This window comes from Scyliorhinus torazame, chromosome 21, assembly GCF_047496885.1.
Source record: "Scyliorhinus torazame isolate Kashiwa2021f chromosome 21, sScyTor2.1, whole genome shotgun sequence".
Taxonomy (NCBI): Eukaryota; Metazoa; Chordata; class Chondrichthyes; order Carcharhiniformes; family Scyliorhinidae; genus Scyliorhinus; species Scyliorhinus torazame.
Window position 1 is genome coordinate 134,580,028 of NC_092727.1, and position 15,495 is coordinate 134,595,522.

At 44.0% G+C, this 15,495-nt stretch overlaps 1 protein-coding gene across 1 annotated transcript in view; it reads right to left on the minus strand.

Annotated features, from left to right (window-relative positions):
- Nucleotides 1-2,879: 2,879 nt before the first annotated feature.
- Nucleotides 2,880-15,495, minus strand: part of naglu (N-acetylglucosaminidase, alpha) — a 68,536-nt gene continuing 55,920 nt past the window's right edge. The window contains exons 5-6 of the mRNA XM_072487727.1: nucleotides 12,029-12,285; nucleotides 2,880-9,927 (exon numbers count right to left, since the gene is read on the minus strand). Coding sequence (XP_072343828.1) covers nucleotides 8,705-9,927; nucleotides 12,029-12,285 — 1,480 coding nt within the window. The 3' untranslated portion in view covers nucleotides 2,880-8,704. The remainder of the gene's footprint in view (nucleotides 9,928-12,028; nucleotides 12,286-15,495) is intronic.

The window sequence follows — 15,495 nt, forward strand, 5'->3', positions numbered from 1 at the left end:
AGGGATCTGTACACTGAACGAGCTGAGAGAGATTCCAACTAACAGGTGGCAAAAAATTTGGGTACCTGCAGCATAAAAACTTTCTGCAAAAAGAAACAAGGATGCACCCACGACAGTCACTATGAGAGGAATTGCTGGAGTCAGACATTTTAGGCAAAGGGAACTTGTTATAACCTGCCTAATTACTACTGGCTGGGGACAAATGGAAATCCCACAATCCTTAGTGAGTATGAGCTTCTCCAATGAGGGGGATGGAGAAATCATTAGCAGTCATCTGCATAAATAGAGCTGGCCAGCGTGGAACCAGCTAGAGAGGAGTGAGCAGTGGTGGAGTACTGCTGCTGTTGTACATATGTAATTGTAAATAAAGTTATTTATTTCGATTCTACAAACTCGTGCTGGATTCGTCGTGGCCCTCACAAAAGAACTGTAGCGACATGTACAGAGGACTGATAGGGACGGCCGACACCCAACTGGACATAGAAAATACAGCACAGAACAGGCCCTTCGGCCCACGATGTTGTGCCGAACCTTTGTCCTAGATTAATCATAGATTATCATTGAATTTACAGTGCAGAAGGAGGCCATTCGGCCCTTTGAGTCTGCACCGGCTCTTGGAAAGAGCACCCTACCCAAACTCAACACCTCCACCCAACACCAAGGGCAATTTGGACATTAAGGGCAATTTATCATTGGCCAATTCACCTAACCCGCACATCTTTGGATTGTGGGAGGAAACCCACGCACACACGGGGAGGACGTGCAGACTCCGCACAGACAGTGACCCAAGCCGGAATCGAACCTGGGACCCTGGAGCTGTGAAGCAATTGTGCTATCCACAATGCTACCGTGCTGCCCTTGAGAACAAATAAATCTACACTATATCATTTAACCGTAATCCATGTACCTATCCAATAGCTGCTTGAAGGTCCCTAATGTTTCCGACTCAACTACTTCCACAGGCAGTGCATTCCATGCCCCCACTACTCTCTGGGTAAAGAACCTACCTCTGATATGCCTCCTATATCTTCCACCTATCACCTTAAATTTATGTCCCCTTGTAATGGTTTGTTCCACCCGGGGAAAAAGTCTCTGACTGTCTACTCTATCTATTCCCTGATCATCTTATAAACCTCTATCAAGTCGCCCCTCATCCTTCTCCGTTCTAATGAGAAAGGGCCTAGCACCCTTAACCTTTCCTCGTAAGACCTACTCTCCATTTCAGGCAACATCCTGGTAAATCTTCTTTGCACCTTTTCCAAAGCTTCCACATCCTTCCTAAAATGAGGCGACCAGAACTGTACACAGTACTCCAAATGTGGCCTTACCAAAGTTTTGTACAGCTGCATCATCACCTCACGGCTCTTAAATTCAATCCCTCTGTTAATGAACGCGAGCACACCATAGGCCTTCTTCACAGCTCTATCCACTTGAGTGGCAACTTTCAAAGATGTATGAACATAGACCCCAAGATCTCTGCTCTTGACGAGATAAGGGGGAAGTGGAAGGAGGACCTGGGGTTCTAAATAGGATGGGGATTTTGAGGCAAAACACTGCACAGGGTCAACTCCACCTCCACATGCATAAGGCTTAGCCTGACGCAGGCTAAAAGTGGTACACAGAGCCCACTTGACCAGAACCTGAATGAGCAGGCTCTTCCCAGAGGGGGAGGACAGGTGAGAATGGTGCCAAGGACGCCCGGCCAACCACGTCCACATGTTCTGGTCTTGCCACAGACTGGCTGGGTCCTGGACAGCCTTCTTCGAGGCAATGGCCAAAGTGGTGGGGATGAGGATGGAGCTATGTCCAAAAGTGGCAGTGTTTGGGGTATCAGAACAGCCAGACCTCTTCATTGGGAGGAGGGCCGATGCCCTTGCCTTCCTGATCGCCCGCAGAAGAATCCTGCTCGGCTGGTGGTCAGCAGTGTGCCTAAATCTGCAGACTAGCTGTCCGACCTGTCGGAATTTCTTCAAATGGAGAAAATCAAATTCGCCATCCGTGGGTCGGAAGGCTTCCTCAGAACGTGGGAGCCATTCACCCGACTGTTCCGGGACCTGTTTGTGGCCAACAGCTAAGTAGCCAAGAACAAAGGGAGAGTTGACATGACACAGAAGGGAAGAAAGTGTGTGTGTGTGTGGGGGTCCGGGGAAGTTCAACCAAACCCAACAAGAGAACCAGGGGGGTGGTGGCGAGGGCAAAAGCAACAATGGGAATCGGGGGAGAAAAGAGAGGGGAAAACAGGCGAGGGATACACAGGCGACCACAGCAAACGCTGCAAGGAAAAGACAAAAGAACGGAAAGAGACTGTGAAAAATCCATGTAAATAGTTAAAACGGAGCTTGATGTAAATAACTTTGAGGGTACAGCCAAGGTGCTCCCTTGCAAAATTCTCATGGTTCTAATTGTCTCTATATTTGTTATGTATACCAAAAAACCTAATAAAAACATTTTAAAAATGTATATATATATTTCCAAGTCAGGATGGTGAGTGGCTTGGAGGGAATCTTCCAGTTGGTGACGTCTCCATGTATCTTTTGCTCTTGTAGTTCTAGATATTGCAGTCGCAAGTTTTGAAGATGCTGTCTGAGGAGCCTTGGTGAGTTCCTGCAGTGTGTGTTGTGGATAGTGCACACGGCTGCCTCTGTACCTCGATGTTGGGGACTCCCAGGGCAATGCTCTTCTGACCATATACCAGTTTTCTTAAAAACATTATTAAAATAATAAAAATAAATAGAATAAAATAAGTTTAAATGCCATTATTTAAAAAAAAATGTATTTTATAAAAACATGTATCAAAACAAGTTACAGTAAATAAACACTCCAGCAATCAACTGTAGTCTGTAGATTTTCCCCCTTTTTCACCCCCTCCCCTCCCACCCCCAGCGACAAACAGCTCCTCAAACAGGGTCACAAACATCCCCACATTTTCTCAAACCCCCCTGCAGAGCGCCTTAACTCATACATTTATCTTCTCTAACTGCAGGATGTCGTACAGGTCACCCAACCAAGCCGCTACCCCCGGTGGCGATGCCGACCGCCACTCCAGTAAAGTTTGCCGCCGTGCAATCAGAGAGGCGAAGGCCACAACATCGGCCTTCCTCCTCTCCATGAGCTCCGGCTTCTTTGAAACCCCAAATATCTCCACCAAAGGGTCCGGGTCCACCTCCACTATCCTGACTGAGACCGCGAGCACTCCTGCCCAGAATCTCAAGACAAAGGAGCAGAAATAGGCCGCTCAGTCATCATCTTAGAATAAGAGGTCGCAAATTTAAAACAGATTTGAGGAGAAACTACTTCTGCCAAAGGGTTGTGAATCTGTGGAATTTACTACCCCAGTGTGTGGTGGATTCAGGGACAATGAGTAAATTTGAGGGGTTAGACAGATTTTTAATTGGTAATGGGTTGAAGGGTTATAGAGAACGGGCAGGTCAGTGGAGTTGAGGCCAGGATGGGATCATCCATGATCACACTGAGGGGGTTAGGCTCGGGAGGCTGAATTGCCGACTCCCGCTCCTGGGTCATGTGTTCTAGGGGGGAAATGCTCTGGCTGATTTCACAATCCAGCTCTTGGTCTGTAGCGTCGTTGGTACCAGATGAGGAACATTTCAGCCATGATAGAATGGTGGAGCAGACTTGATGGGCCGAATGGCCTAATTCTGCTCCTACATATTATGAATATATATAGGGATGACAGTTGATAGGCAATGGTAAATATTCAGGAGCGCAAGGGGGAACTGCAACAATTGTTTATTTCTGTCTGACACAAAAGTAAAACTGGAAAGGTGGCCAATCCATGGCTCACAAGAAAAATTAGAGATAGTATTCGACCCAAGGAAGAAGCATACAAAATTATCCAAGAAAAATAATAGTTCTGAGGATTGGGAGCAGTTTAGAATTCAGCAAAGAAGGACCAAGGGATTGATTAAGAAGGGGAAAATAGAGTTTGAAAGTAAGCTTGCAGGGAACATAAAAACTGACTGTAAAAGTTTTTATAGGTACATGAAGAGAAAAAGATTGGTGAAGACAAATGTAGGTCTCTTACAGACAGAAACAGGGGAATGTATAATGGGACAAAGAAATGGCTGAGCAACTAAACACATATCTTGGTTCTGTCTTCACAAATGAGAGGACAAATCAGACAACAGAAATATTGGGAGATGCTGGGATTAGCGCGAGGGAGGAAGTGAAGGAGATTAATATTAGTAGAGAAATGGCATTGGGGAAATTGATGGGATCGAAGGCTGATAAATTCCCAGGGCCTGATAATCTACATCCCAGAGTACTTAAGGAAGTGTCTCTAGAAAAACTGGATGCATTGTTGGTCATCTTCCAGGATTCTATAGACTGGAACAGTTCCTGCAGATTGGAGGGTGGCTAATGTAACTCCACTATTTATAAAGGGAGGTGGAGAGAAAAGAAGGAATTATAGACCAGTAAGCCTGACGTTGGTAGTGAGGAAAATTCTAGAATCCATTATCAAAGTTTTATACCAGGGCACTTAGAAAACAGTGGCAGGATCGGACAGAGTCAGCATGGATTTATGAAGGGGAAATCATGTTGATAAATCTACTGGAATTCTTCGAGGATGTAACTTGTAGGGTTGATGAGGGGGACACAGTAGATGTGGTATATTTGGACTTTCAGAAGGCTTTCTACAAAGTCCTACATCAGAGAATAGCGTTTAAAATTAAAGCGCATGGGATTGGGGTGGGGGGGGGGTGGGTAGTGCATTGAGACAGATAGAAAACTGGTTGGTAGACAGGAAACAAAGGGTAGGAATTAATAATAATCTTTATTGTCACAAGTAGGCTTACATTAACAATGCCATGAAGTTACTGTGAAAAGCCCCTAGTCGCCACACTCCGGCACCTGTTCGTGTACACAGGGGCAGAATTCAGAATGTCCAAATTACCTAACAGCACGTCTTTCGGGCCTGGTGGGGGGAAACCAGAGCACCCGGAGGAAACCCACGCAGACACGGGGCGAACATGCAGACTCCGCACGGACAGTGATCCAAGTCGGAAATTGAATCTGGGACCCTGGTGCTGTGAAGCAATAGTGCTAACCATTGTGCTACCGTGCCGCCAATTAATGGGTATTTGTTAAATTGGCAGGCAGTGACTATTGGGGTACCTAGGGGATCGGTGCTAGGAGCCCAGCTATTCACAATATAGATTATGATATGAGGAAACAAAATGGAATATCTCCAAATTTGCAGATGACACTAAGTTGGGTGGGAGGGTGAGCTGTGAGGATGCAGAGATCCTTCAGTGTGATTTGGACAAGTTGAGCGAGTGGGACAATGAATGGCAAATGAAGCATAATTTGGATAAATGAGAGGTTATCACTTTGGAATGAAGACCGTGCTAGCACCATTCTAAAGATTAACCAACAAGGTCATTTCTGGACTAAACAATTGTGCCGTGTACATTGACGATTTGGTGGTGTTCAGTCAAACATGGAAGGAGCATTTGGAAAATTTGAAGGAATTGTTCGATTGACTGCAGGAGGCAGGGCTGGTGGTAAATTTGGCTAAAAGTGAATTTGCAAAAGCTCAAGTCACATTCTTTGGCCATGCAATTAGACATGGTTAGATGGCCCCACAGTATGTGTAAATAAAAGCTATTGGGGAGTTCCCAATACCATCAACGAGGACAGAGGTTCTGGGATTCTGGGTATGTGGGGTTCCTACCGGAAATACGTGTCAAATTTCAGCAGCGTGGTCGCTCCACTAACTGAACTTCTGAAAAAGCACAGGACATTTCAGTGGACGTAGGAATGTCAAGGGACATGATAGTCTGAAAACTTAGCCACTGCACCAGTGTTGATGACACCTAATTATGTCAAGCAATTTAAGGTGACAATTGATGCGAGTGATGTGGGTGTTGGTGCTGTACTGTTACAGCAAGACGATGAAAGATTCAAATGCCTGCTTATTTTTATTATTAAAAAGGAATATTCGACCATCGAGAAGACATTGAGCTAGGTATTGGCGCTATAACATTTTGACATTTATGTTAACAATTGATCGGAGACAATTGTATATACAGACCATAATCCATTAAAGTTATTTGAAAGCTTTCAGGATCGAAATGTAAGACTGTTCAGGTGGAGCTTGTTGTTACAACGATGTAACTTAAAAATGATACATGTAGCAGGAGCAGAGAGAGAAAATGTGATTGCCAATGCTTTATCACGACTTTGAAATGTGAGAGGACTGGAATTTTCAAAGGTGGAAAAGGAAGACGGAAATGGACTGTACTCGTGTTTACGTTTGCATGCTTAAAATGTAATACATGTATCTTATAGAATATTAGTTGTATTTAATAACAAGAAATGTTAGAGTTAAAAAGCTTTGGAAAAATGAAGCCATCTTTTTATATTGTTTCGGGGTGGGTGTGATGAATGTAGACATTTCAGATATATAAGTATTTGGTGAAGGGTTAAAAGCCTGTGTTAGAGTGCGTTTGACTGCTGCAGTCTTGCTTTTACAAGAATCTTGGTTTGAAAGTCAACAAAGCTTTTAGTAGTCTGAGGTGCAATTAGCGATCGTAAAAGCTCCAGCTGATGCAATTTTGTTTTGATTAAGAGGATTTCCTGGGGAGTTAATTAGTTTTCAGCTTGGTGAGGTCATTGCTGGGTGCAGCTAAGGTATCAGGCTTTTTGAGAAGCATTTTTCAGTTGAGTTCTGATCTGACTGAAGCTGAGACCAAGTAAGGCAGTTTATTCTCATTGCAAGTTAGTTAAAAAGATGAACTATTTAAAGCACTGAGAACAAGGGGGAGCTGAAACAAGCCAGTTGAAAACAGCTTTTGAAGACATTCAGCCAGAGTTTCTGCAGGAGTTCAGACCGGTGTCACTTGTATTCTGTGAAGTAGTATAAAGGGATCTCTTCCTCAAAGAATATCTCTGTAAAACAAGTATTCTTCTGTGCTATCGGTATTTAAGGCGGATTGAGAGCTGAGATGGTATATTTTCCTGTAGTTTAAGTGGGAATAAAGATAGCAAGTAAGGGTATTGTACTCACTGCATTGAGTAGTATTGTTTAAGGAGTAATTGTAGGCTATTTTCAGGTGAAATGTTAAAGATTTTAATACTGTGTTAGTAACAAAGTTTTCTTTTAAAATACCATATCCCTATTTCTTTGAATCACTCCTGGAGCGAAGTATCCTTTCCTCACAGTTTTACAAAATTAAAATTAAAGTATTGGGGTTTCTGTCCAGTATCCCAGCCACTGTTAGGGTCTGGTCTGGGTTCGTAATAAGGGTTACGATGTTAGATTTGGATGAGGTAGGTGGGTGAAGGCTCAAATGAAACATGAGCAGCACATGAATCATTGGGCCTCTTTGTGTGCCCTTTATCCTGTGCATGCACTATTTACTCAGACATTACTAAAGTCTATATCAAGTTCTGCCAAGTTATTAAGTGGGATTTATTATGACAAACAGACTAAATACTATGACACCAACTACAATGAATTGTATCCTATAGTTTCCATATGGTGTCTCCATCAGGGTTTGATTTTATCCAATGTTGCAGGAAAACAACAGTCACAAGCACTTGCCTATTGTCTTTGTTGGATAATTATTTAGATAAAATAGAGTAAAAAGACAAATACAAAATCAAATGTTATAGAGATAATGAAGATCTGACAATTTAGGCAACATATGCCTGAAATGTCCTTCGAGATAATTCAGCCTGGTCAGCAGGCACACATAGATGATAGGAGCAGAAGAAGGCCTTTTGGCCCTTCGAGCCTGCTCCGCCATTTATCATGATCATGGCTGATCATCCAATCCTACTATTTGTTTCCTCTCTGCCAACCAGTGCTCTATCCACCTCAGTACACTTCCCCCAATCACATGCGCTTTAATCCTGCACAATAATCTCTTATGCGGGACTTTGTAAAATGCCTTCTGAAAGTCCAAATATGCCACATCTACTGGCTCCCCCTTGTCAACTATACTAATTACATCTTCCAAGAATTCCAACAGATTTGTCAAGCATGATTTCCCCTTCATAAATCCATGCTGACTCTGACTGATCCTGTCACTGCTTTCTAAATATTCCGCCATAAAATCCTTGATAATGGATTCAAGAATTTTCCCCACTACCAATGTTAGGTTTACTGATCTATAATTCTCTTAGCTACCCTCCAAACTGCAGCAACTTTTCCAGAGTCTATAGAATCCTGGAAGATCACCACCAATGCATCCACTATTTCCAGCACTCTGGAATGCAGATTATCAGGCGCTGGGGATTTATCCGCCTTCAAACCCATCAATTTTCCCAGCACCATTTTTCTACTAATAAAGATCTCCCTCAGTTCTTCCCTCTCACTAAACCTATCATTCTCCAACATTTCTGGTATCTGATTTTCTTTTGTGAAGACAGAACCAAAGTGTGCAGTGTAATTGGGCTTTCTGCCACACATCTGATAAAAGCTGGCCTAGGGAACATATTTTTTAACAAAGACTATTAATGCTCAAATGTCCCAAAGTTTAAAATGGCTAAAACATGGACAGTTAAATCCAGATCATTAAAAACTTTCACGAGGGAAAAAAGTCTCATTTCTTATAGTTGAAAATACTAGCATATAGCTGATAACGTTTTTAAACCTTAAAGAAGTATATCCTTAACTTCATAAGAATAACCAGTACATAACCTGTATAAACTGCTCTTTAAAGCTAAACCAAACTAAATATCAGTGCATATCAATATCAAATTCACCATTTTTCATTGCCTGGGGATAATATTTCAGGAACAATTTTTTTGCAATCGCAAAGGTATTTCCCATTGGCTTGTCTGGATATTTTACTTTGTTTACAATAAAACTTTGTTCCAATTGAAAGACAATTTGGTTGAAGTGGGCTTGATTGAAGGGAATTCTCTTCTGAAGACACTTAATAAGTGTTGACACAAAGAGATCCCAACGTAGTGCATAATAGTCATTAACCAAACCACCCCATTGCTTGTTGGCATAGTCTAAAAGATTCCCATCTGGCCCCCAAAGAGTAATTTGACTACGGGCGTTGAATTCATAGAGGTCTGCTTCTTTTTCACTCGTTGCCAAGGACCGAGCTGTTTGTAACCAGTGGCCCAATAAAAAGTGCTTGTCACTGGACAAGAGTTTGTCAAGTTCAGGTAGCAAGTCATGCACTAAGACATTTCCTGAAGTCTGCAGCCCCACAATGGAATATTTCAAGAATGCATTTTTGAGGTCTTTATAAAATTCTGATACTAGGAGCTGAACAGATTGTCTTGTCACATCGACAAGATCGTACCTGAAAGTCTCACTAGTGAACAGATCAGAAATAGCTGCTTGCATCCGTCTCCATGCTTCATAGACATCACTTTTATTATACCATAAAGAAGTATCCAATTTTAAAGATGGCTTGTGAACTAAGGGACTTCGGTTGTGGTCCTTTCGATAGACAGTATTATTGTAGACACTTTGGAATAATAGCAGCCACGCAGCGACAGCATCATCATTTGTCTTTCCATACCTTCTCTGTGCGTATGACATAACCCATTCTGTGAGGTTTAAAGGCTCCTTGCACCAGCCAATTTCATTCATTAGCTCATACACAACATCATTCTGTTCAATTCCTTCTGGTGCTATTCCTGTACCCACCATGGTAGAATTTGGAAAAAACCTTGCTTCAAAAGGCCCTTTATTTATAGTTTCTATCGTTCCATACATCCCTGTGTTACCACCAAAATTATGCAACATGCACCATATAAAAGGTTGTCCATAGAAAGACTCAGTGAAGGAATATGCTGGTCGACTGTCAGCAAATAAATCCAGAATAATCATCCTTCCCAGCGGCACTCCATGAAGCAAAGCTTTGATTTGGGTTGGCTGCCAAAACGAAGGTCTACTGACAAATAGCCATCCTTGCATAAGCCAAACTGCCAAAGGGTCCACTGTGAGAAACAAACAATGAAGTTTAAGAATGGTTACTGCAAAGGACCATTGCTCTTACATGTGAGATATATATATATTTCTCAGGTCTCCTCTGGTTCTTTTGCCATTATCTTACATAGAACATACGGTGCTGAAGGAGGCCATTCGGCCCATCAGGTCTGCACGACTCACTTAAGCCCTCACTTCCACCCTATCCCCGTAACCCTTCCTAACTTTTTTGGTCACTTAAGGGCAATTTGTCATGGCCAATCCACCTAACCTGCACATCTTTGGACTGTGGGAGGAAACCGGAGCACCCGGAGGAAACCCACGCAGACACTGGGAGGATGTGCAGACTCCGCACAGACAGTGACCCAGCCGGGAATCGAACCTGGGGCCCTGGCGTTATGAAGCCACAGTGCTAATCACTTGTGCTACCGTGCTGCTTACAACAATGTTCGGGAGCCTACAGAACACTCCCAGCAATGCAATTGCTCCTTTTTGGTTTTTAGGTTCTACCCATATGGCTTCAATTGAAGAGCCTCCTAAAATGCGTCCCTCCATGCTGCTATAATTGATTCCCTCTTTTACCTTCTTCCCTATCTTGCCTGAAGATTCTATATCCTGGAATATTGACAGCAATGTCATCATACCCCCATGTTTTAATTTGTCCTCAACTCATCTGCCTTGTTTGTCAGACTCCTTGCATTAAAATAAATACTATCCAATTTTGCCAAATTCCCTTGTGAATTAACTGGTCTTGACATTCTATGCCTTCCAGACTCACTTGGTGTCTCTTCAAATTTTGGCTGTGCATCTATGCCTGCTGTTCTCCTGTTCCTATGAAGAGAGGAGAGAATAGAAGAACAGGAGTGTCTCTGAATGGGCCCAGGGCAGTCTGAAGGGTGAGGGTGATAAGGCAGAAGATATGGTAAACGTTGGTACCAATGACATAGATAGAAAGTGGGATGAGGTCTTTCATCAAGAATTTAGGGAGTTAGGTAGCAGACTAAAAACCAGGACCTCTCGGGTTGTAAACTCTGGATTACTCCGAGTGCTAAATGTTAGCGAGTACAGAAATAGGAGAATAGCACAGATGAATGTGTGGCTTAAAAGTTGGTGCAGGAGGGAAGGTTTTAGATTCCTGGACCATTTCTGGGGAAGGTGGGATATAAACAGGACAGTCTACATCTGAACCAGAGAGCGACTTAGATCCTTGCTGGCGGGTTTGCTAATGATGTTGGGAGGAATTGAAACAAATTCAGCAGCGGGAGGGGACCCAGACTGTGAGCAGAAAAGGGACACAGCTTAACACAGAAAAGCAATCAAGTCAGAGGGAATACAGCAGTAGTACGTTTCAAGGGAGTAAGACAAGGCTGGATGGCCTAGACCTTAAAGCCAGGAGTATCACAGGTAAAATGGATGAGTTAAGGGTAAGATTGACAAGTGGAATTGTGATATAGTAGCCATCATGGAGATGTGGTTGAGGGAGGGGCAGGATTGGCAGCTCAACATCCCCGGATATAGACTCTTCAGGTGAGACAGAGGAGTGGGTAAAAGAGGAGGAGGCATTGCATTATTAGTTAAGGAGTCAGTTATTGCAGTAAGGAGAGATGAAATCTTGGCGGGGACATCAAACGAAGTTTTGTGGGTAGAGCTTAGGAACAAAAAAGGGACATCCACATTGCTAGGTGTTTATTATGGACCCCCAGATAGTCAGCGAGAAATTGAGGAGCAAATATGAGCGCAATTCGCAGAGGGGTGTAAAAATAATAGGGTATTCATATTAGGCAATTTCAACTTTCCTAACATTAATTGGGATAGTCACAGTGTTGAGGGCTAAGATGGCATTCTTAACATGTATACAGGAGAACTTTTTAGCTTAATATGTAGAGGGTCCAACAAGGGACGGTACAGTGGTCATTTCCGGTCCTATATAAACATCAAATGAAGCAGTAACCTGTACAAGAAATAAATACAAATGCTCAGGGACTAGTTGATAAAAAATTAAAATGTAAATGCAGAAAAGAAATCTTGACTATTTATCAAAGGGAAAGCTAGATGAATGGTAGCTTCCACTTGTATGAAAAAGATTGAAGATATTATTTCGAGAACCATTACCTTGTGTCATTGACTTGAAGACTGCATTGCTGGTAGTGGATAAATATTTGGGGTCTGAAGAGCTTGGGGTCATTTCATTGAATGTATCTGCACTGTATATATGGTTAGTGCCAAATTCTTTAACTAGCTCCAACAGAAACATCTTGCCTATTTTCTGGAAGAGGGAGGACTTAGAATCTAGCAAAAAGGAACATGAATAAGAACAGTTCAAATGTCCCCAGCTCCCCAGCCTGGTGATGTTTTCTTCAGGAAATAATCTGAAAAATTAAACAAAGAGCTTTAATTAAAAAATAAGCTTTTACTGTAGCTTAAAGACATTTGCTGTTAAGTGTTTATCTTCCCCATCTGGGCAGTAAGCTTGCATCGCAGATTGCCCCCTTTTGTAGATCCTGCACAATTTTCAATCAATCAATGACGCAAAGATAGATAGGAAAGTAAATTTCCTCCCACATGTCTCGTAAGACGTGCTGTTAGGTGAATTGGATATTCTGAATTCTCCCTCAGTGTACCGGAACAGGCACCACAATGTGGCGATTAGGGGATTTTCACAGCATCTTCATTGCAGTGTTAATGTAAGTCTACTTGTGACAATAAAATTATTTTAAAAAATTAAGTACCTGTTAAGTGCTGCTGCTCCCAAAATGATCAAGCTTCTGAACAATTAAATTCGCTTCTCATGTTTATTAAAGATACTGCACATTATTTTGCTGACTTGTTTTGCAATTAACAATCTCTTTGTTGCTGTTCTGTTGGCTACTGTTAAAAAAGCTATTGGTGAACATTGTGACCACTAAAGAAAGTCATGCTCAACTTTCAATATTAATTTGCCTCTGTTATCAATTGCTGAGAATTTGAAGAGGCAGTTCAGATATCCTCCTGGACATCCTCAAGAGACTGGGTCATGGTGGCCCGGCCCCAAGCAGCACCATCAGGCTTGAGGAGCATGCCCGGTTAACAGGCAATTTCAAGGGTAATGGTGATGTACCAGGGAGGAATGTGACCATTGGAGAAGCCAGCAGGTTCCTATTGCATGATTTATGTTGACTAGACTTGAAGGTTGGCTTAAAGAGCTCAAGCAAACCACTGAGAAGTCTATTGCATGCCTCTGAGACTATGTACACACTAAATAAATAACTGCATGATTCCCACGCCATCATGTCAAGGTGTCTATTTAGCCAACTCAGTGATCTGCTGGAGGACAAATTTTCGGATAGTTGACACAAAGCCCCTTTCTACTAAGGAACCCAGAACCTCCATGGCCTCTGCTAAGCACTTTCACTGCAGCACCTTGTTCCAAGGAAAGTTGCTGTGATTTCAGTGGACGGTGTGATCCCAGTCTTCAGATGCTGCATGATGTTGGGCTTCGCAGTTCACTGGCTGGAATTGACCAGGAGCGGATGCTTAGTTTCAGGCTCCATGTGAAGACATGGACAAGGCAAAAGTGGACTCCACCATAGCCCTAACCAGAACCAGTAAGCTTTCAGGCAGGTATATGGTCTGTCAAACCCATCAGCCTCCTCCTGAATAAAAGCAAATTACTGCGGATGCTGAAATCTGAAACCAAAATAGTCTGTCCTTGGCCTGCTGCAATGTTCCAGTGAAGCTCAACGCAAACTGAAGGAACAGCATCTCATCTTCCGGATAGGCACGCTACAGCCTTCCGGTCTCAACATCGAATTCAACAACTTCAGATGATTAGCTCTCCCCCACCTCGACCCCTTTGTTTTCATTGTAACTGTCTTTTACCTTTTATTTCTTTCTTCTTTTAAAAAAAAATAATTTGTATTAAAATGAGAAAGAAAAAAGAACCCAACAGGGTTAAGTACAAAACACAGTCTAAAAAAGCAACCCCCCAAACCCCTCCCCCCGTACCTAAATAATAAACACCCCCTCAGACCCTCCAGTGTAAATAACATAAACAAAAATAAAGTAAACCCCCCCCCCCCCCCCCCCCCGAGCTGCTGCTGCCATTGACCAATGTCTGTCGTTCTGCCAGGAAGTCTAAGAACGGTTGCAACCGCCTAAAGAACCCTTGTACCGACCCTCTCAAGGCGAATTTCACCCTCTCCAATTTAATGAACCCTGCCATATCGCTGATCCAGGATTCCACGCTTGGGGGCCTCGTATCTTTCCACTGAAGGAGAATCCTTCGCCGGGCTACCAGGGACGCAAAGGCCAGAATTCCAGCCTCTTTTGCCTCCTGCACTCCCGGCTCCTCTGCCACCCCAAATATTGCGAGCCCCCAGCCCGGTTTGACCCTGGATCCTACCACCCTCGACACCGTCCTCACTACGCCCTTCCAAAATTCCTCCAGCGCTGGGCATGCCCAGAACATATGGGTGTGATTTGCTGGGCTCCCTGAGCACCTAACACACCTGTCCTCACCCCCAAAGAACCTGCTCATCCTTGTCCCGGTCATGTGTGCCCTGTGCAGCACCTTAAACTGTATGAGGCTGAGCCTCGCGCACGAAGAGGGATAGTTCACCCTCCCTAGGGCATCTGCCCACGTCCCCTCTTCAATCTCCTCACCCAACTCCTCCTCCCACTTACCTTTCAACTCCACCACCGAGGCCTCCTCCTCCTCCTGCATCACCTGGTAAGTTTCCGAGATCTCCGCCCCCCCTGTACTGTGTGTGGCAGTAGCCGTGGGAATTCCACCACCTGCCGTCTGGCAAACGCCCTTACCTGTAAGTAACTGAAGGTGTTCCCCAGGGGGAGCCCATACTTCTCCTCCAGCTCACCCAAGCTCGCGAACTTCCCATCCACAATCAGGTCCCCCAACTTTCATATCCCTGCTCTGTGCCACCCCGAAAACCCTCCACCTGTTCTTCCTGGGGCGAACCGGTGGTTCCCCCGTAATGGGGTCCACACCGAGGCCCTAACTTCTCCCCTATGCCGCCTCCACTGCCCCCAAATTTTGAGGGCCGCCACCACCACCGGGCTCGTGGTATACCTCCTTGGAGGGAGCGGCAGTGGCGCCGTTGCCAGCGCCCCCAGACTCGTACCCACACAGGGCGCCGTCTCCAGCCTCTTCCATGCAGCCCCCTCCCCTCCATCACCCACTTGCGCACCATTGTCGCATTGGCGGCCCAGTAGTACCCACAGAGGTTGGGCTGCGCCAACCCCCCCTACCTTTTATTTCTTTGTCTTTTTTTAGATATATTTTTCCTCCCACTCTTTCCCACTATCTTATCCCCCCTTTCCTTACCTTTTTCTCCCCCCTCCCTTTCTCATTTTACCTCTCTTCCCTCCCATGTCTCCCTCCTCCACATCGACATCTGTCACAGCTTACCCTCTGATTTTAGTTTCTCTGCCATTTGGCCTTTCACACCTTTTATTCTCTCTTGGGACTGCCATTAGCACTCTTTCCCCTTGCTTTCTGTCGCTGTGACTCATCTTTCATTCCCTCATCCAGCAGTATAAATATCTACCACTTTCTCTGCCTTTTAGCTTTGACAAAGGGTCAT